At 41.8% G+C, this 21,895-nt stretch overlaps 1 protein-coding gene across 1 annotated transcript; it reads right to left on the reverse strand.

Annotated features, from left to right (window-relative positions):
* Nucleotides 1-372: 372 nt before the first annotated feature.
* LOC138402382 (uncharacterized) lies at nt 373-1,818 on the reverse strand. The gene is made up of 2 exons (XM_069498668.1): nt 1,780-1,818; nt 373-744 (listed from the first exon to the last, which is right to left on the reverse strand). Exons 1-2 carry the CDS (start codon nt 1,816-1,818, stop codon nt 373-375), a joined length of 411 nt encoding a protein of 136 aa, XP_069354769.1.
* Between the last annotated feature and the right edge of the window lie 20,077 nt (nt 1,819-21,895).

Below are 21,895 nucleotides of genomic sequence, written 5' to 3' on the forward strand. Positions count from 1 at the left end.
TACTGCGTCACCTTAATATTCAAATGAGAATAAAATTAACCTTACTAACCTTTTTTTTTTTTTTTTTTTTTTTTTTCCGTGGGGAAATCCTCATGGATGCCACCGCACCCGGGGAGGTGCGGAGGTTATGTCGGACTCTTACCGACTAAAACCCCACGATGTTCCACGCATCGCCTGGTGGCTGGGCTACGGGGCCAAACACGTTCGCGCAACCCAGCCAGCGGCGCCTGCTGAGGACCCACCTCAGGGGACCAATGAAGTCCCTAAACACCGTCTGAGGCGCACCAGGAACACAAAGGTGCGCCTTCCGACTCGAGGACTGGTTTCTTTACGGACGATAGACTCCCCGTGTCTATTGCCCAAGAGTCCTTCTCAAGGGGGTAGGCGGCGGTCGTGGGCGACTCGCCTACGCCCGACCCTCCTACGACGGATGGCATGAGAGTTGAAATCATCTTCTCTCATGCGCTCCGCCAGCTCCTTCTGCGACATTACCTGCTCGCAGAAGAGCTCTACTGCTTTCCAAGACCCATCGCTGCCCGCCATGGCTTTGACCACGGCTGGCAGGGAGAGGTCTTGCCCCACTGCCGCCACGAGCGTCTCTCGCGACTCAGCCCATGCTGGGCACTCTGCCAGAGTGTGTTGCGCCGTATCCACGGCACTGCCACACTCATGGCACTCCTCAGTAGGCTCTCTACCTGCGATCTTGCACAGGTACCTTCCGAAGCAGCCATGCCCCGAAAGAACCTGCACAAGATGGAAGGTGAGTACTCCGTGCCCTCTCTCCACCCAAACCTTACTAACCTAACCCAACCTTAACCAAACTATTATTTATCTTATTTAGTTATCTTATCGAATTGATTAGATTTAGATATTAGATTACCGCTAAATACACGCAACAACTACCGCTAGTCCAAACAACATGTAAACGGTACTTACGTAGTACGTAGTACGTAGTACGTAGTTCGCCAACACGCGTCGCGTCTTAGCCGGATTACGCCAGTTCTCCGAGGATTACCGGCTCTAATAGAATTAATTTCGCAAAACCTCGACTTTGTATTTATTACCGAATCCTATGTAAGCTGGGAATTATTTTGTTACCAATTTCGTAACACAGTCGATTTATTGTCAATAAATCGGCCGATATAGTTTTGTTCATCATCATTTTTTATTTATTTTATTTATTTACACTTTATTGCACACAACACAAAGTAAACATTGAAAAAACACAATACAGGATCTTAATCTAATAGATGTAGCATGCAAAGGCGCAATCATCATGCAAGGCGAATGGCATCATCATGATCAACCCCCAAAAAAAAAAACCATCGCCAGCTCACTACTGACAACAGTCTTTAATTGCATTGCAATTTAATTCATACTTGCATTCTAATTCATATTTTTATTTATTTTTACGCATCATAGTTTTTGAATTATCGTGCAACATACGGAACTCTCGTTGCGTGAGCCTAACTCGCACTTGGCTGGTTTTTTTTTTTCAATTCGGATACAAGTTAATCCTTGACTGCAAAGTGCAATCTCACCTGGTGCTTAGTAACGATGCAGTCTAAGATTGAAGCGGGCTAACCTGGACTTACAATATTGTCCTAAGTTAGCCCATTGAAGCTTAATAATATCATCCGCAAAGCCAAGATGTCCGACCAAATTCAATAGTATGCGTGGATTCGTGGAGTCCCGGGTTCGATTCCTGGCAGGGGTTTGGAATTTTATGTGTTTAAGCTAGCAACTACAATACCTGGAATACCAATTAATTATACTAACTCTCAGATCAACAGTCCAAGCATAATTCATGCGACACATCTCCCTTGCGGATTTTGCATCGAAAAAGGGGCACTTCTATCGAGACTACTATCTTACGGACTACCAGTGAAGCTGTGTAATTGGGTCGCCAGCTTCCTTGATGGTCGTATCATCAAAGTTGCTGTCGACGGTTTTTGCTCGGAAGTCAAACCCATCAATGCTGGCGTCCTACAGGGCTCGGTGCTGTCACCCACATTGTTCATCCTGCATATCAATGACATGTTGCTTCTCAACAACATCCATTGCTATGCGTATGACAGTACGGGTGATGCCCTGTACAAAGGACATAGACAGCTTTCTTGCGCAGTGCTGGAGGAGTGTAGAGCCAAATTTGTGTCTGACATAGAAACCCGCCTAGGTGTGTCAGAATGGGGTTCCAAGACCTACTGCAATTTAACCAAATAAAAACACAAGTTTGCGCGTTTACCGCCAAGAAGTCCCCGTTTACATTACCTCTTCTCTTTCAGAGTACTCCCCTCACACCTTCCAACAGCATTGGGATTCTTGGAGTCCTAAAAAATTAAAATACACTTAATCACTACCCATATTATAAATTCGAAAGTGTATTTGTTTGTTTATTCGTCTGTTGATTTGTCCTTCAATCACGTTGCAACGGAGCAACGGATCACCGTAATTTTTTGCATGGGTTGGTTAAGTATAGATATCGAAAATATGAAGAGTGACATAGGCTACTTTTGTCCCGGAAAGTCAAAGAGTTCCTTAATCCACGCCTATACGAAGTCTCAGATATTATAGCTAGTATATAAAATATGACACATTTTCTACCTTCCAAAGCTTATGTAAATCGTACCTGCTCTGGAAAAAACGTCCGATTGACGTCACGTACGTTTTTTACGCCGGCAACACCTGCTTAAATATGAGCTGGATGGAATACGAAATACTGGTCCCAAAGCACTTGTTTCATATTAAAACTCGAGTTTATAGTTATTTTAATAAAAAAATAAAACTAAGTAGTTTTTGAGAAAACTACCTACTCATAAATGGTAGTTCCGGGGGTTCGATTCTCAGCAGAGTCAAAAAGCGATTTTAAGCACGGGTCTCCTCTCAGAACGAGAAGGATTTAAGCCATAGTCCACCATGCTGCCAACTGCAGATCGGCAGACTTCACACAATATCTTTGAGCTTTATGGAGAACTAGCTTATGCTCGCGATTACGTCCGCGTGGACTACACAAATTTCTAACCCCTATTTCACCCCCTTAGGGGATAAATTTTCAAAAATCCTTTCTTACTTCTTAGCGGATGCCTACGTCATAAAAACTATCTGCATGCCAAATTTCAGCCCGATCCGTCCAGTAGTTTGAGCTGTGCGTTGATAGATCAGTCAGTCAGTCAGTCACCTTTTCCTTTTATACAATATAATATCCCGTATAGCCTATGTCACTCGAGAATAATGTAGCTTTCTACTGGTGAAAGAATTTTTAAAATCGGTTCAGTAGTTCCAGAGATTACCCCCTACAAACAAACTTAACGACATTACCTCTTTATATAATAGTATAGATATAGATATATTTAGTTGCTACCTATAGTAGTTAAAAGGCATGTTAAAAAAACCAAAACGTGAAAACCATAAGTAGCAGAATACTATATCATCAAGCTCTCTAACATACATAGATACAGTAAACAACACGCTTTATAAAAAAGTATTTGACAATTTGGCCCTTCAGGCTTTCACCTTAGGGCTCATAAGGCTATTTGCCCACCGTACACAACGCGGGCCCGTATCGGAAACGAGGGATTTCTTTTGTGGTATGCAGCCCCCTACATTGTGGAGCGACAAGTGCTTTTGCCTTTGAAGGGACACCGCGTTCATATTAATACTACTGGAGTTAGAAAGCCTATTTCATCATGATCAACCCATCACCGGCTCACTACAGAGCGCGGGTCTCCTCTCAGAGTGAGAAGGGTTTTGGCCATAGTCTACCACGCTGGCCATGTGCGGATTGGTAGACTTCACACACCTTTGAGAACATTATGGAGAACTCTCAGGCATGCAGGTTTCCTCACCGTTAAAGCAAGTGATATTCAATTAATTAAAACGCACATAATTCCGAAAAGTTAGAAGTGCGTGCCCGGGATCGAACCCCCGACCTCCGATTAGAAGGCGGACGTCCTAACCACTAGGCTATCACTGCTTCGCCTATTTACTTATTCTTCCATATCCATCCATACTATGGGCCTCATAAGAAAGCTCTAAGTCACTCAACGGGCGATGGAGACAGCTAGGCTTTGAGTTTCTCTACGTAATCAAATCAGAAATGAGGAGATCTGTACGAGAACTAACTCTAGTTACCGACATAGCTCAATGGGTCGCGAAGGTGAAGTGGCAATGGGCAGGACAAATAGTTCGGAAATCTGATAGACGTTGGAGTCCCAAGGTCCTGGAATGGCGACCTCGCACTGGAAGGCGCAGCGTTGGAAGATCCCCCACTAGGTGGACGGACGACATCAGACGAGTCACAGGGAGCCGCTGGATTCAGGCGCGCAAGATCGTGGCGTGTGAAAGTCCCTACAAGAGACCTATGTCCAGCAATGAACGTCTATCGACTGATGATGATGTTCTTCAGTTTCAGCAGATCTCAGGTAAAGGATCAGGTCAAAAAGTTATATGGTTATTACTGTTTAAAAAATCAGTAAAAGCCCGGAGCTTGAAAGAAACCTAGAACTTTCATCGGACATCAATTAATTCTTTCACGAATTTAGTTAGAGAAGAACAGTTCAGTTAGTACAGGAATTTCAGAAATCACCTACAATTAATTATAATAAAATTAAATAAAAAGTATCGTAGCTTGTACCAGCATGTAAAGGAAACGTCTAGGACAGGTCGCGGCACAAAATGGCCTGTCATTTGAAGCATTGTATGCCGCGTGTCACTCCGACTGTGCTTCCGTGCTAGCTCCTAAATTATACCTATTAACCATAAATAAATAGGTATAGATAATAGGTATAGTTCACCTTCAGTAGTAGTTCAGTTTCAGATAACAATCCACGAAGACGCGGCCCACTTTATTTCGTGCCGGGAAATTAAGGGATGCGGGGAGTAATTTTTACCCAATTTATCTTCGTCTGTGTGTGTGTGTGTGTGTGTGCCCACGTTGCTGTCGATTATGATAGAACTTGCTCTATCAGTAGGTACATATAACATAGCACACTTGCACTGTAAACGATTGGGACAATGAGTGGAGCGCGTCATCATGAATTATTGAACTATCTTATCTATACCTATATAAAAGTATATAAGTTTTATAATTTGAGTAACTTTAAAACGAGAATTCTTCTAAGCGTTCAAGTTTCCGGGATAGAAAATAACCGGGATATTTTCCGGGATAGTGGCGTGATTGAAGGACAAACCAAAAAATAATTTTGTATTAATCCATCCATACTAATATTTTAAATGTGAAAGTGTGTTTGTCTGTCTGGCTGCTTTTCACGGAGGTAATCAAGGAGTCAATGTTAGGACTTTACAGGCTAGCTAGAACTTTTGAGCTTTAAAGCTCTCTTGCCCTCGTTCGTTATTACGTCATATTATTATAATATGTTTTGGTTACATTATTATTAAAAGCAAAATGTTGAGAAAACTATCTCTATGGTTATAATATGATTTTTAAGAATCTTTGTGTAACTCGGTCCAAAAATTTTATGCAAAGTCGACTCTATTTGGCTAGTTCATCGAAACCAATAATTTAATCTATGGGCTAGTTATAACAAACCTAGAGGTTTGTTATAATCGTCCGTGAAATTCTACCTAGGTATATTGTATTCAATGTTTATAGATTCCTCCGACATCAATGGCAAACCATTACAATAATGGCAATAAATATTTAAATATCCATAGTCCATAGATAATATCAAAATATTATCTATGGACTATGGATATTTAAATATTTATTTACCGATAAACATGTATACGGAGACATTTCTATGATCTAGGCCACCACCATCAAGCATCAGTAGGTATTATTACAGCAGTAAATAAGCAATAATAAAGCTATGAATGTGAAGTGAATCTGATCGATTTATATCTTTCTTGACGCCCGCCGGCAAGACGCGTACAGGAATATTTTATTACGCGTAAACAGTAAAGTAGTTGGGTTATAGCATCAATTGTTACTGAATGTTAGGGTGACCACTAACCATGACTATCAGGGAATTCACAGATTTCTTCATCCTAGCTATATATATAAACTAGCTGATGCCCACGACTTCGTCCGCGTGGAATCAGGTTTTTTTTTAAAATCCCGTGGAGTTCTTTGATTTTCCGGGATAAAAAGTAGCCTATGTCACTCTCCAGGTCTTTTTATCTATACCCATTGCCCATGCAAAAAATCACGTCAATCCGTTGCACCGTAGCGACGTGATTGAAGGACAAACCAACAAACAAACACCCTTTCGCATCAGCACCCTTATTATAAATGCGAACGTGTGTTTGTTTGTTGGTTTGTTTGTTTGTTGAAGAGTCATCTTCATCATCATCATCATCATGAACCGATAGACGTCCACTGCTGGACATAGGTTTCTTGTAGGGACTTCCACACGCCACAGTCTTGCACCGCCTGAATCCAATGGCTCCCTGGAACTTGTCTGATGTCGTCCGTCCACCTAGTGGAAGTTCAGCTTCGCAACCCGTTGAGCTTTGTCGGTTACTCTATTTCTCATACGGATCTCCTCATTTCCGATTTCATCACGTAGAGAAACTCCGAGCGTAGCTCTCTCCATCGCCCGCTGAGTGACCCTGAGCTTTCTTATGAGGCCCATAGTCAGCGACCATGTCCCGGATTTATATGTCATCACTGGCAACACGCAGTGTTCAAAGACTTTGGTCATCAAGCACTGAAGAATTTTGGATAAGAAGACATCTTTCAATCATCAAGACGGGAAGACGTTCTTTATTACGTGCAAGGTGCAGATAGCCCCAATAGTTGCCAATAGGAGACGGCACTATAAGAATACACATCATTCATCAAAATCAAAATCATTTCGTATGCGACAGTGGGAGAGTGAAGGCGAGGATTTATGGGTGGTAATTGAACTAAAAATAGGTAAGATGAAAAGAAATATTGGAATTTGTTGTGTATATATGCCTCCTCCTGTTAACGCCTACAATCTACAACAGTTTTTAAACAATACCAGTACTGTCTTGAGTGAAGTGGATGATGTTATTATACTTGGCGATTTTAATCTTGGTTTCATTTCATGGATTAAAAATAAATCATTCTCATTTGCTGAACCCAGTAACTATAACTGTAACTTAGGGTATGCTTTAGTTGATTACTTGCCTCTCAACAATCTTTATCAATTTAATACCATTGCGGGATCCCAGGGCAGAGTGTTAGATCTAATATTGAGCACATTGCTAGATATATCCGTAAGCAACTCGTCTGAAATTTTAAGTAAAATTGATCAACTACATCCTCCCTTAGAGGTAACGATTAACTCTGAATCTATTAGCAATAATACAGTCCAAAGTAAACCTCGTTCGGATTATAATTTTTATAAAGCTGATTACTCCAAAATAAAACTTTCCCTGCAAGGTATTAATTGGTCAGAATTGTTGGCTCCAAAAATTTCCGCTGATGAGATGGTATCCATTTTTTACAGTAAATTGACAAACTTATTTGATCTTTTTGTACCCAAACATCATCTGCGGCCTGCCTCAGTGCCATTATGGTTCAGCACTAAGCTCAGGAAATTATTAGCTGAGAAGAATAAGTTACGTTCCAAGTTTCGTGTTTATGGAAATCCCCGCGATAAGTTAGAATTTGAAATATTGCGTAGTCGCTGTCACTCACTGTTTAAAACCTGCTACAACCAATATAATCAAAATACAGAGGATAACATTAAACTTAATCCAAATGCGTTTTGGGGATACGTTAAGAGCAAGCGTAAAGGAGCTACCATACCGGGACGAATGTGTTACGGGGATCAGATCGCTACTGAAGGGACTCAAATCGCTAATTTATTTGCCGATCACTTCGAATCAGTGTTTCTAAAAAGCTCTGCTAGTACTTTTTTTGATAGCATACCGAAATTAACCGTCAGTGATGTCCTAACAAACATTAATTTTACTGAAAACTTGATATTTAAAAAAATGAAACAACTGAACAGCAACAAGGCTTCTGGTCCTGATGGCATACCGGGTATATTTATTAAAAAATGTGCTCGTGAACTTTGCTTGCCACTAAAGATAATATTCAATCGATCTATTGAAACGGGCATTTTTCCTTTTGAATGGAAGAAGGTACGTGTAGTTCCGATTCATAAAAAAGATGATAATAGTAATGTTCGTAATTACAGACCTATTTCTCTGCTATCGACCTTTGCTAAAATTTTTGAATCACTTGTTTGTCCAATAATAACTGCTCATACAAAAGTTAGGATTAGTCCCAAGCAGCACGGGTTCCAAAACAAAAAATCTGGCACCAGTAATTTGTTATCCTATGTCAATTATATAGCAAAACACATGGATGATGGAACTGAAATTGATTCTATATATACTGATTTTACAAGCGCTTTTGATAAGGTTCATCATGGAATTTTGTTATATAAACTGTCCCATATGTACGGTGTATGCGGAAATTTATTGTCTTGGCTTGATTCATACTTAAAAGATAGGGTTCAGGTTGTAGCTGTCAAGGGATATGAGTCTAGGCCTTACAAGGCGGGGTCCGGGGTACCTCAGGGATCACATCTTGGCCCAATACTCTTTGTTTTATTTATCAATGACATTGTTGATTGTGTGATTAACAGTGAATGCCTCCTTTTTGCTGACGATATGAAAATATTCAGAACCATTAAAAATTCTCATGACACGGTTTTGCTTCAGGAGGATTTAAATAGAATACAGGTGTGGTGTGAGCGCAACAGCATGATAATAAATGCCTCTAAATGCCACTTTATTAAATTTACTAAGAAAAAGCATCAGACTGTTTCTAAGTATACTATCAATGGTGAAGATGTAATTCGAACTAATCTTATAAGAGATCTGGGCGTTATGATTGACGACAGATTAAGCTTTACACAACATTACGATCATATAGTATTGAGGACATCCAAAACTGTAGGTTTCTTAAAGCGCACATGCAAAGAATTTCGTTTACCACATACTAAGATTATACTTTTTAATGCGTATGTAAGGAGCACTTTGGAATATGCTAGTGTTATATGGAATCCATTCCATGCGTGTCACAAATCTAGAATAGAACGTATACAGCGCTCATTTACCCGTTATTTGTCATACAAAAACGTCCGTGTTCCTAAACGCAGCTCATATGGCGAGAGGTTAAAATTTTTTAGAATGGACAGTTTGGCTGATCGTAGGTACAAACTTGACTTATGTGTGCTGCACAAAATCCTAAATGGACAGCTTTGGTGCTCGGACATTTTGGAACAAATAAAAATCAGGATCCCTCGCCTTGCTGCAAGATTACGTGAAAAACGTCTCTTTCACGTTCCGTATACGCGTACCTTATCATGTAGCTATTCACCCGTTCCTCGCATGCTTAAATGCTATAATGACATTTGTGTGTCAGGCGCTAGTGATGTAGATATTTTCCATGACAAACTAACCAAATTTAAAAAAAAAATTATTTGTGATCAAATTGGAGACCATTAATCGTGGATATTTTGTTAGTTATATTTTGTTAAGTAGGTATATCTATATTTTTCTTTAAATTTAAATTCCTTTACATATTTAACTATTTTATTTTTACCTACTGTTAATCTGTCAAGTTACTCTGTACGTTATTAAGTCTGTCTGTTATTAAGTTAATCTATACTTTAATCTGTTAGTCTGTAAGTTAGTGCATGTTAGTTTATAAGCAAAGTTTCACCTGTAATTGACGACCATACTGTTTATTGTATGTATTTAAATGTGCGGTCTTTTATGTATGGAAGTTGTCGGTGATAAATAAATTAAAAAAAAAAAAAAAAAAAAAAAAATACACGTCTCATGGTCACCCTAACCAATAATGCATGAATTGATTCTATAGCATCATATTTAATACCGAACTACGTAAACGCGAGTATTGAATGCTATGAATGTTTTATTGCTACTTTATTCTTATGTTACCCATTGCTACGCGTTTTTGTATGGATTGTTTTGGTGAGTGGGGCAGTTTATTATTGTTTTATGGAATTACATTGATAGGAAGTTAGAGTATGATGTCATAACTTCTGAGTTTAGATGTTTGCTTTCGTTTCTACCATCATCATCGTGATTTATCTCAACTCACCGCCAGCCAACTACCGAGCATGGGTCTCCTCTTAGAATAAGAAGGGCTTATAGGATATAATCCACCACGCTGGCCCAGAGCGGATTGGGAGACTTCACACAACTTTTGAAAACATTACCTATGTAGAACTCTCAGGCACACAGGTTTCCAACAATGTTTTCCTTTACCGTGAAAGTAAGCGATAGGGTATATTTAAATTGCTTAAAACACACAATAACATTTACAGTTTCTCAGATTTTTGTTCTCACATCCTAGGGTTTCTGGTAGCAATCTCTTAAAAAGATAAGTTTGTCCTTATGCATGTCCTTTCAATGTCTAAGTATGTTTTTGTTTTAGGTTTTTCGTACAAAATAAATAAGTATAAAAAGTTAGGGGTGCGTACCAAGAATCGAACTCTGGACCCCTCGAAAAAGAGGCTGATATAAGCGGTGACTGACATAGCTCAACGGGTTGCGAAGCTAAAGTGGCAATGGGCGGGCACATAGTTCGTAAAGCCGATCGACGTTGGGGTCCCAAGGTGCTGGAATGGCGACTTCGCACCGGAAGACGTAGTATTGGAAGAGCCCCCACTAGATAGACGGACGACATCAGACGAGTCGCAGGGAGCCGCTGGATTCAGGCGACGCAAGACCGTGACGTGTGGAAGACCCGACAAGAGACCTATGTTCAGCAGTGGACGTCTATCGATTGTATTTTTATAGGTATCGCTAGACAGGACAGAGTTCCCGTTAATTCAGCTGCATTAGATACACGCAATTTATGATAATTGGCGCAGTGCCCACGATTTGCATAACCTCCAGATTACAGTAACTCGCGTCCGTTAGATTTACTGTAATTATTAGCTGTTACCTACGACGCTGTGTCTAGCACTATCCGACCAATTACATTTAGCCAAGTTGCATATATTAAGGACATGCGTCCTGCATAAGTGCATAATAATTGTTATGTAGGTATCTCTGGTGGGAGGCTACGGCCGTGGCTAGTGACCACCCTACCGCGAAGCCGTAGATAAAATAATAAAACTAGATGATGCCCGCGACTTCGTCCGCGTGGATTTAGGTTTTTAAAAATCCCGTGGGCACTCTTTAATTTTCCGAGATCAAAAGTAGACTATGTCCTTTTCCGGGATGCAAGCTATCTCTATACCAAATTTAATCAAAATCGGTTAAACGAATGGGCAGTGAAAAGCTAGCAGACAGACAGACAGACATACAGACAGATAGACAGACGGACAGATAGACAGACAGACACACTTTCGCATTTATAATACTAAAGTATGGAAGTATGGATTATTGCTGTACAAAATTTTGTGTAATCCATCAACGAGTTAAATTCTTCGTCTTCAGGGAGCACTTGGAAGCGAAGCTTTGGAGAGGGTTGGGACTATCTATCAATCAATTTGTTCACGCTACTTGCCTCTCTAACCGAGAGGGATTTGGGTACTCTTCAAAATAAAATTTCTCTTATTTCACGGAATTTTTGTTTTTAACCACGACTTTTTCTGTAAACAAGAGTTTGTCCCAAAGTTATTGGCATTCTCCACACTCAAACTCTTTCAAAACTTTATCAAGTAATTTATCAATTTTCGAAGTAAGTAACTATATCAATTGGGGTATCATATGAAAGGTCTTCACTTGTGCATTCTAAAACAGATTTTTATTTATTTTTATGCATCATCGTTTTTGAATTATCGTGCAAAATGTCGAAAAAATACGACTGTAGTACGGAACCCTCCATGCGCGAGCCTGACTCGCACTTGGCCGGTTATTTCTAATCCTCTTTTGTCGAGATATCTCATTTCAAGCGAGTAGCGAGTAGCGAGAAGCGAGTAGCGAGAAGCGAGTAGCGAGAAGCGAGTAGCGAGAGAGGAGCGAGAAGCGAGAAGCGAGTAGCGAGAAGCGAGTAGCGAGTAGCGAGTAGCGAGTAGCGAGAAGCGAGAAGCGAGTAGCGAGTAGCGAGTAGCGAGTAGCGAGACGCGAGTAGCGAGAAGCGAGAAGCGAGTAGCGAGAAGCGAGTAGAGAGAAGCGAGAAGCGAGAAGCGAGAAGCGAGTAGCGAGTAGCGAGAAGCGAGTAGCGAGTAGCGAGAAGCGAGAAGCGAGAAGCGAGAAGCGAGTAGCGAGTAGCGAGTAGCGAGTAGCGAGAAGCGAGAAGCGAGTAGCGAGTAGCGAGTAGCGAGTAGCGAGAAGCGAGTAGCGAGAAGCGAGAAGCGAGTAGCGAGAAGCGAGTAGCGAGAAGCGAGAAGCGAGTAGCGAGAAGCGAGTAGCGAGAAGCGGGAAGCGAGTAGCGAGTAGCGAGTGGCGAGAAGAGAGTAGCGAGTGGCAAGAAGAGAGTAGCGAGTAGCGAGTAGCGAGAAGCGAGTAGCGAGAAGCGAGAAGCGAGAAGCGAGAAGCGAGTAGCGAGTAGCGAGTAGCGAGTAGCGAGAAGCGAGTAGCGAGAAGCTAGAAGCGAGTAGCGAGAAGCGAGTAGCGAGAAGCGGGAAGCGAGTAGCGAGTAGCGAGTGGCGAGAAGAGAGTAGCGAGAAGCGAGTAGAGAGAAGCGAGAAGCGAGAAGCGAGAAGCGAGTAGCGAGTAGCGAGTGGCAAGAAGAGAGTAGCGAGTAGCGAGTAGCGAGAAGCGAGAAGCGAGAAGCGAGAAGCGAGTAGCGAGAAGCGAGAAGCGAGAAGCGAGAAGCGAGAAGCGAGTAGCGAGTAGCGAGAAGCAAGTAGCGAGAAGCGAGTAGCGAGTAGCGAGAAGCGAGTAGCGAGTAGCGAGTAGCGAGTAGCGAGAAGCGAGTAGCGAGAAGCGAGTAGCGAGTAGTACGGAACCCTCCATGCGCGAGCCTGACTCGCACTTGGCCGGTTATTTCTAATCCTCTTTTGTCGAGATATCTCATTTCAAGCGAGTAGCGAGTAGCGAGAAGCGAGAAGCGAGTAGCGAGAAGCGAGTAGCGAGAAGCGAGAAGTGAGAAGCGAGTAGCGAGTAGCGAGTGGCGAGAAGCGAGAAGCGTGAAGCGAGTAGCGAGTAGCGAGTAGCGAGAAGCGAGTAGCGAGAAGCGAGTAGCGAGTAGCGAGAAGCGAGTAGCGAGTAGCGAGTAGCGAGTAGCGAGTAGCGAGAAGCAAGAAGCGAGAAGCGAGAAGCGAGTATCGAGAAGCGAGTAGCGAGAAGCGAGTAGCGAGAAGCAAGAAGCGAGAAGCGAGAAGCGAGTATCGAGAAGCGAGTAGCGAGAAGCGAGTAGCGAGAAGCAAGAAGCGAGAAGCGAGAAGCGAGGAGCGAGAAGCGAGAAGCGAGTAGCGAGTAGAGAGAAGCGAGAAACGAGTAGCGAGAAGCGAGAAGCGAGTAGCGAGTGGCGAGAAGAGAGTAGCGAGTAGCGAGTAGCGAGTAGCGAGTAGCGAGTAGCGAGTAGCGAGTAGCGAGTAGCGAGTAGCGAGTAGCGAGTAGCGAGTAGCGAGTAGCGAGTAGCGAGTAGCGAGTAGCGAGTAGCGAGTAGCGAGTAGCGAGTAGCGAGTAGCGAGTAGCGAGTAGCGAGTAGCGAGTAGCGAGTAGCGAGTAGCGAGTAGCGAGAAGCGAGAAGCGAGTAGCGAGAAGCGAGAAGCGAGTAGCGAGAAGCGAGAAGCGAGTACCGAGAAGCGAGTAGCGAGTAGCGAGAACCGAGGTCGTAGTCACGACGGGACTGCGGTGCTGCGAGAGATGAAGTTCGAGCTGTCAAGGGCTGTAGCGAACTACCCTCTTTATTAGGTATTCTTTTCTTTTTATTGTCGGAGATTTTGAACGAAAAGTTTTTATAATGCTTTAATATAATGAGAAAGCTGGTATTCATGTAAGGATGGCACAAAATGAAAAGTTAATTAGAACTTATAGTACCTAACACAATATTATTCATAGGAGTAAAACTGACGACGTCTTAACCTAAAGATTAATGATTGGTTGATTAATGATAGCGTGTAATGGGGTGAATCCTCGATAAAGACGGGTCTCATAATGAACACGTCATTCGGATGAGTCGCGTGAGGCCTAGTGCGTGGAGATGAAACTTAATTATAAAATCGGCCAAGGCGAGTCGGACTCGCACACGAACGGTTCCGTACCATCGTACAAGAAATAACACTTTTTTAATTTAAGGTACATGCGCAATATAGTAAGTGACAGGGTGATATGGCAATCGGGGAGGGAAGGCCCAGCACACCCGCCCATCCGCGGATATCAATAATTGCCATCCGCAAAAATCCTGATCTGAACTTGTCGTTTACTATACTTATCTTTTTGATGATTGCATGTCATAAAAGGTATAAGATAGAGTAAGTTTCTATGGAAGTTCGTCATTTTTCAAGTCATATATCCATGAAAATTGTAATTTGGGCTTTCGGCTAAAAACGGAGAAATACGTGTTTCAACGTGTGATTTTCAAAATCCGGAAAAAAGCGAAGCCGGGATGGGTGCTGGTACAAAATCAATGAAACTTATATATGAAAGAAATGCGGTCCAAGCAATTTCGTCTATTCAAATAACTATACCTAATACTTTTGTTAGGAAATAAAAGTCGCATTTTCCGTAGGGCAAGGGGATTGGGCAGCGATTAGCGAGTATATCTGTGTTTGCTGCTAACCCGGAGAGGATGTGCCGAGGGCCGCGACGAGGGATGCGCGACACCCCTTATGTTTCATTAACGACAATCCGCCGTAGAGTTGAGAAACATTAGACATGACATTTTACTTTCACGTTCTATTGTGCGGATTTCCTCGTTACGGATTTTGTCTTTCAGAGAGACACCCACTCTATTCCGGTCCATAGCGTCTTTTTTTATTTTTTTATTCAGATCCAAACTAGCCCTTGACTGCAATTTCACCTGATGGTAAGGGATGAACTGATGATGCAGTCTAAGATAGAAGTGGGCTAACTTGGAAGTGGTACGGCAGTTTCATTAAACCCTTAGAGATACCTAATCGCTTTTTACACGGCATCATACCGGAACGCAAATCACTTGAAAGCACGGCACGGCTTTGTCTGTAGAGTGGTATCTAGCCACAGCTGAAGCCTTCCACCAGACCACACAACAATTTAGAAAATATAAATTGGTAAATTGGATCGAAACCGGGACCTCCCGCTTATAAGACCACAGCGCTTACCACTGCACCAGGAAAGTTGTCGAATAAGTCTTGTCATTCTAAACACTCATCAGATGGTAGTCCTGCTCCTGAGCCGACCCGACGACCCTGCGTAATCTCGTCGGTCTCTTGACCGACACTGGAATTTATAAATACTAGCTGATGCTCGCGACTTTGTTCGCGTGGGTTGAGATTTTACGAATCTCATGGAAACGCTTTGATTTTCCGGATAAAAAGTAGCCTATATCATTTTCCAAATCTTTAACCAATGCAAAAGATCACGTCGATCCGTTGCTCCGTTGCGACAATAAACAAACACACTCTCGCATAATATGGGTAGAGATTATTTTAATAAGTCTTGTCTATTCATTCTAAGCACCCGTCGGATCGTATTCCTGAGCCGACACGACGACCCTGCGTAAATCTCCTCGGTCCCTCGACCGTCGGACACCGGAATTCATAAATTATGATTCACTTGCTCACTGAAAACCTTTTTTATGGTAACGCTTATTCGTTGAAAGCGGCCATTTTTATATTACTCGTTTGTCGCTTTGTGTTTATCGTTGGGGACGCCATGTTTTTATGTTACGACACTGTTGTTATTCCGTTGTTCCTGCTTCTGAATAGGGTATTTGGAGATTTTCTATTACATTAATGTTTACACGAAAATCTTGGTATAACTAAGTACTCATAGGTAGCATCTACAGCTCTAAGTAGTACATGAATTAAGTAAATTTTGATTTTATTTTGTTTTATCAATAAAGAACCCTGTATAGTACGCGACAGATCGAGATGGCAACCGGGGAGGGAACGCCCCGCACACCTGCACAGCCCCTTTTTTTTTTTTTTTTTTTTTTTAACGTGGGGAAATCCTCATGGATACCACCGCGCTCGGGGAGGTGCGGTGGTTATGTCGGACTCTTACCGACTAAAACCCCACGGTGTTCTGTCTCATCCGTTGTTGCTAGGCACAGGGACACGAATGTATTCGACTGCAACCTAGCTAACGGCTCCCGCCAAAGCAGGCCTAGCTCTGGGACTTAATGGGGTCCCCAACTCAGTTTTAGGCTCACCGGGGACAAGGGCTTGCCTTCCAACTCAAGGACCTAATCTCCCGCGGGCAACAGACTACACCTGCACAGCCCCTGCGCTAACCCGGTGCGGGCGAGCACGGGTGACGTGCGGGTGTGCGGGGCGTCCCCCCGCCTCATACCCTGATTGCTCAACTATAATCGCGGACTAAATAAAAGTCTTAGGATATTTTAATAATATTTTCTAAAGCTCTAGAGCAGTTTAAAGGATTAGCAAGCTGAAATGGCAATGGGCAGGTCATGTCCGTCGCAGAACCGACGGCCGATGGGGCAGACGTGTTCTGGAGTGGAGACCGCGTATCGGTAAGCGCAGCGTGGGACGACCTCCAGCCCGCTGGACCGATGACCTGAAGAAGGTGGTGGGGAGCGGATAGATGAGGAAGGCGGAGGACCGTGTTTGGTGGCGTGCTCTTGGAAAGGTCTATGTCCAGCAGTGGACGCAAACAGGCTGATGGATTGGATTGGATAGGGCAGTTTGCCTTACCATACGTAGGTACGAAGTACCTATTCATAAAGCACAGTAGGACCTGTAGGGCGATTGTCTAAAACCTGCATCAATCATTATTACAATCTCAATTGTTCTGATTGGCTGAATTTGTGCGATTCTTGTTGCAACAATGCATTGTGGCCAATAGTGAGCGAGCATTAACCAATCAGAGATGATTGCGATCGTGACATTGTAGCTGTCAAACAACCGCGGTAGGGCCACTGGTCAAACAGGGTAAGTACACTCAGACAGCCCTTTTTTTTCTATAAGAGTTTTCGCTACAAATGTCAGCTCTTACCATAAAGTTGATCGCCAGGGCGGGTATACTCGTCATCATAAACTTTATTCCTTGTACACTCGTGCGCAAAGAATACTTGTAAATGTTTGAGACGCAAAACGTCGTAAAATTTACGAACTGCAAGAATATTCACACTGACTTTTTATGACAAACTTTACGATATTTTGTTCTTCCTTTGTTGGTGCAAGGTATTGACGAATAGCGGTTTTCGTAAACTGCAGTCGTATTTTTTCGACATTTTGCACGATAATTCAAAAACTATGATGCATTAAAATAAATGAAAATCTGTTTTAGAATGCACAGGTGAAGCCCTTATATTTGATACCCCACTTAATATAGTTATCTTACTTCCAAAACAGAAAATACTAATTATTAGTTCATGACCACGATTTAATTTTTTTTTTTGTGTGATGTAACCACAAATTCACGGTTTTCAGAATTTTCCCTAATGTCAGAACCTATAAGACCTACCTACCTGCCAATTTTCATGATTCTAGGTCAACGGGAAGTACCCTGTAGGTTTCTTGACAGACCGACAGACAGACAACAAAGTGATCCTATAAGGGTTCCGTTTTTCCTTTTGAGGTACGGAACCCTAAAAACTGCCATACCCTTTCCAGGTTAACCTGCTCCCATCTTAAACTGCATATTCATTACTTACCACCAATGCTAATTTTCCAATCCTCACGTTGGGCGAACAGTGCTGGGGCCAGCGTTGGGGCCAACGTGTGACGCCGGCGTTACCCGCTATAGCCGTTACTTAAACCACATGCCAACCCTGATTTCGGTTCAAGCAGCTAGTGGGGAATGACGAATCAAGAATATGTCGTGATCACACATGCACGTGGCGATCATAAAACTGTCATAAAATGATCATAAACATGCCGTATTGTCATTGCTGTACACGGATTCAGAGCTGAGAATAAATAAATGCCACTGTCATTAAATCCGTGTATCTTAAAACTCGTATCTCAGAAGAAAGAATTTTTATAATTTCTAAATGTCCTTTACCTAGCATAAGATTTAGGGCGGTTACGCACTCATCTGATACGAGTGCTTGTAAATATTACACGGACTCGGATCAGATGAGTGCGTAACGTATATACGTCTGAAATACGTTCCGAACATTTCCGAAGTAGTCATAGAATTATTTGTGTGGCAACTTACGCACTAGCTTCCGTCGTCCAAGTTCTCCGTGAGAATATCTCGGATGTGCCTCGGATTCGAATCGGACATATGACGTAGCTAATTATGTCAAAGATAATATAGTGCTTAAGCACTGCGTAAGCAATGTCCGAGTTCAGTCCGAGTTTTTCATATCCGTATTTTCACAGACTCGGATCGGACTCGGATCGATGTGCGTGACCACTCTTACGCTTACTTTGGAAATATAAATCACCTTGAAAAATTAAAAGAAAACCTTTTAAAAAGATGATGATCCAAATACCAAGTTTCTGCTTGGGCGGACGGCAAAAATTAACTAACTTACTTACCCCATTTTTAAGCAAAACAAAAACATTATGCGCAGCTGTATTCACTAACGACTGTTTAGTCATCGGCCAACCCCTTCCGTGTTCCCAGAGATATATCTTACGGTTTTTACCGACGAGGGAGTTTTAAAAACATTCCGTTTTAATTAAATTAAGTGCTTTGGTTTCGGAAAAGTATCGTGAATCATTTTTAATTTCGCAATAAATGATTCTTTGAGTTATGACTTTAGTTAGGTACCTACTTATTTGGAACTTTTTAATGGTACAGGTATTAAGAATAGATATACAGGGTGTAACCAGAACGCTGGCAAAAACGAAGACATGTGATAGTAGTGATGATCACCGATAGGATACCACAAAAAGGCTAAAACAAATAAAAAAGGCTTAGACAATAAAAGCAGAAACTACAAAAATCTCTATTTTTATGGTTCGGAGGTTTTCTTTCTATTTTGGTACATCTTAAAAAATCATATTTCTTAGTACAACCCATTTTAACTCGTAATACAGTTATCAGAAATTTGTAGAAAAAAATCAAGAACTCAATAAAATAAATTTATTTCCTTCGAATTCAATAATAATGTCCTCGTACAACTTTTAATAGACCAAAATTGAGTTTTATTAATTCCCACCGCCCGCCCTCGAAAGGAAAAAATGCCAATAACCGACACAAGCCAATTATGTTGCCCCAAAAAATACAACATCAATTTCGGACAGAAATGATCGAAGTTTTGTACTAAGAAACGCGAAAGGAGTAGACATAGCTTTTCTGATAGCTTTTCATTTTACCCAAAAATTAATTGCGTACCAGCAGTCCAAGGAAAATTAGGGTCATAACGCTTTTTCAATGAGAAAGGCGTTGCATAAGCCACCATGGCACGTAATTTTGTCACGTTTGTTTTGTTTCATAATGTTTAATGTCCCGATATTAAACATTATGAAACTGTATAAGTAAGCCTTTTCAAAACAAGCGTGATACAATCATAAAATTGCGTCGTTAGGTGATATAGTTAGGTAATTTTTTAACATTTCCACACTATCAAGTCTTCAGATTATATTTGGTGTGTAGCCTGCGATATCTCATTGTATAAATCATACAGACAAACATACCACACACAAATCCAAAAGCGCTTTGAAAAGCTATAGCTTGATTAAAAATGTTTGTATTTCCGCAATATTTGCCCCGGTGGTCAGGTATGTTTTCTAAGTGGGGCGTTACGTACATCTTCTCCCTGCCAGGGAGGTAGACTCTGTTGCTTCTTGTGAAGAAATGATCGAAGTTTTAAAGTTAATCTATGCCGGCGCGGGGTGTTCCTCAGAAATTCAATTTACAAACAAGTTAGCGTCTTGTTAAAATTCTTCCGTTGTAATAAAGCAACTTGGCTTAAGGTACGGACAGACGTGCTCATTACTAGCACGAAAGCATGCTTTTATTGAGCAAGTGCTCATTAGTAGCACGTGTGTCATGTAATGAGCATGCTTATTTCGAGCATGCTCAAAAATCAACCGACGTTTGATTTTCGAGCATGCTACCTGAGGCGCGGGTAGAAGGGGGCGTGCTCCGAGCGCGTCTGAACAGGGTTTGCTTATTAGCATGTACTCAGTACAACATACAACATATAACTCTACAGTTTATTTAAGCATGCTTATTGCTGGCAAATGTGAACAGTTGCATGAGCATGCTAACATTATAGCTAGCATAAAAGCACGCTTTTTTTGAGCACGTCTGTCCGTACCTTTAGGGCTTGCAATTTTTGTATAATAATAAGTCTCCTCATAATATTTTTGTAGATACAACCCACCGATAAATAAAGATTTCTTGATATTCAATATCAATTAAAATAACAACAGCGGTTTTTTTCATCATCATTATTATGATCAACCAATCACCGGCTCACTACAGAGCACGGGTCTCCTCTCAGAGTGAGAAGGGTTTTGGCCATAGTCTACCCCGCTGGCCATGTGCGTATTGGTAGACTGCACACACCATTGAGAACATTATGGAGAAATCTCAGGCATGCAGGTTTCATCACGATGTTTTCCTTCACCGTTAAAGCAAGTTTTTGACGACCTCCCTGGCGCAGTGGTGAGCGCTGTGGTCTTAATAGTGGGAGGTCCCGGGTTCGATTCCTGGCAGGGGTTTGGAACTTTATAATTTCTAAATTTCTGGTCTGGTCTGGTGGGAGGCTTCTACCGGCAAAGCCGTGCCGCCAAGCGATTTAGCGTTCCGGTACGATGCCGTGTAGAAACCAAAGGGGTATAGGTTTAATAAAAACTGCCATACCCCTTCCAGGTTAGCCCGCTATCATCTTAGACTGCATCATCACTTACCACCAGGTGAGATTGCAGTCAAGGGCTAACTTGTATCTAAATAAAAAAAAAAAGTGATATTTAATTAATTAAAAACGCACATAACTCCGAAAAGTTAGAGGTACGTACCCGGCATCGAACCCCCGACCTCCGATTAGAAGGTGGACGTCCTACGACGTTTGGACAATGAGCATGGCTTCTAGGCTCAAATCCCGAGTCGTGGGAAGATTAAATACAATGTTACTCCATGTCACATACGAATCGGTATCGAAAATTATAATGTTCGGTCCAATCAGGCCAGTATTGATAACATTTCGAGCGGCCGGTCTATTATGGGCAAATTACGGTGAAAGCCACACTCCGAAAAAGGAGAGCTTTCTCCGGATAATATCGACGGTGATTATATTCCGTGTTGTTGGACGTAATGAATATACGTGCTATTTTGATTGTGACCATATTTGGTAAATAAACTATCGAAATTAAATTACTTAAATGATCTTATTTCGCTTGAAACATTGTTATTGTAAGTTGAAACTTTACCTTTTTTTTTTTTTCTTTTAAAGAATATTAGCCATGTTAAATGACTAATATTCCCCTTTCCTCTCCAACTAAGCGTCAGGCTTGTGCTAGGAGTAGGTACGACAATAGTGCAACGGGCGGGGTTTGAACCGTCGACCTTTCGGTTTTCAGTCCACTCCTTTACCGGTTGAGCTATTGAGGCTTCAAACAGACCATTGATTCTAAATACTACTTACCTAAGGCTTGTAACTAGAATTCTCAGCAATATTCCTACTTAATTTGTTACTGAGGACCTTACTTTAGAATTTAGAGTTTAGACTGACTGATAATGGCCGAAGAATACTCCTAGGTGTCGTTGTACCCAAATGGGTATAAACTTACACAGTGCCAGTTTCTTTGCAGTCGCTATATGCGGTCATATGTTACACACACAAGCGTATTGAAGAAATTTTTACTTATTAAAATGCTAACGTATTGAGCTTTGCCTTTGGGTTTTAAATTATCTTTGCTGAGGACAAGGTGTAGTGGCTCTGGCGCTCATCAAGAAGGGCATA

The sequence above is a fragment of the Maniola hyperantus genome, chromosome 5, assembly GCF_902806685.2.
Source record: "Maniola hyperantus chromosome 5, iAphHyp1.2, whole genome shotgun sequence".
NCBI lineage: Eukaryota > Metazoa > Arthropoda > Insecta > Lepidoptera > Nymphalidae > Maniola > Maniola hyperantus.

Excerpts from the sequence above, each read along its gene's own strand:
- LOC138402382 (XM_069498668.1), bottom strand. The coding sequence starts at position 1,818 with ATGTGTCGCATGAATTATGCTTGGACTGTTGATCTGAGA. Across the intron at positions 745-1,779 it reads CTTGGACTGTTGATCTGAGA|GTTCTTTCGGGGCATGGCTG; the intron begins GTTAGTATAATT and ends CATCTTGTGCAG.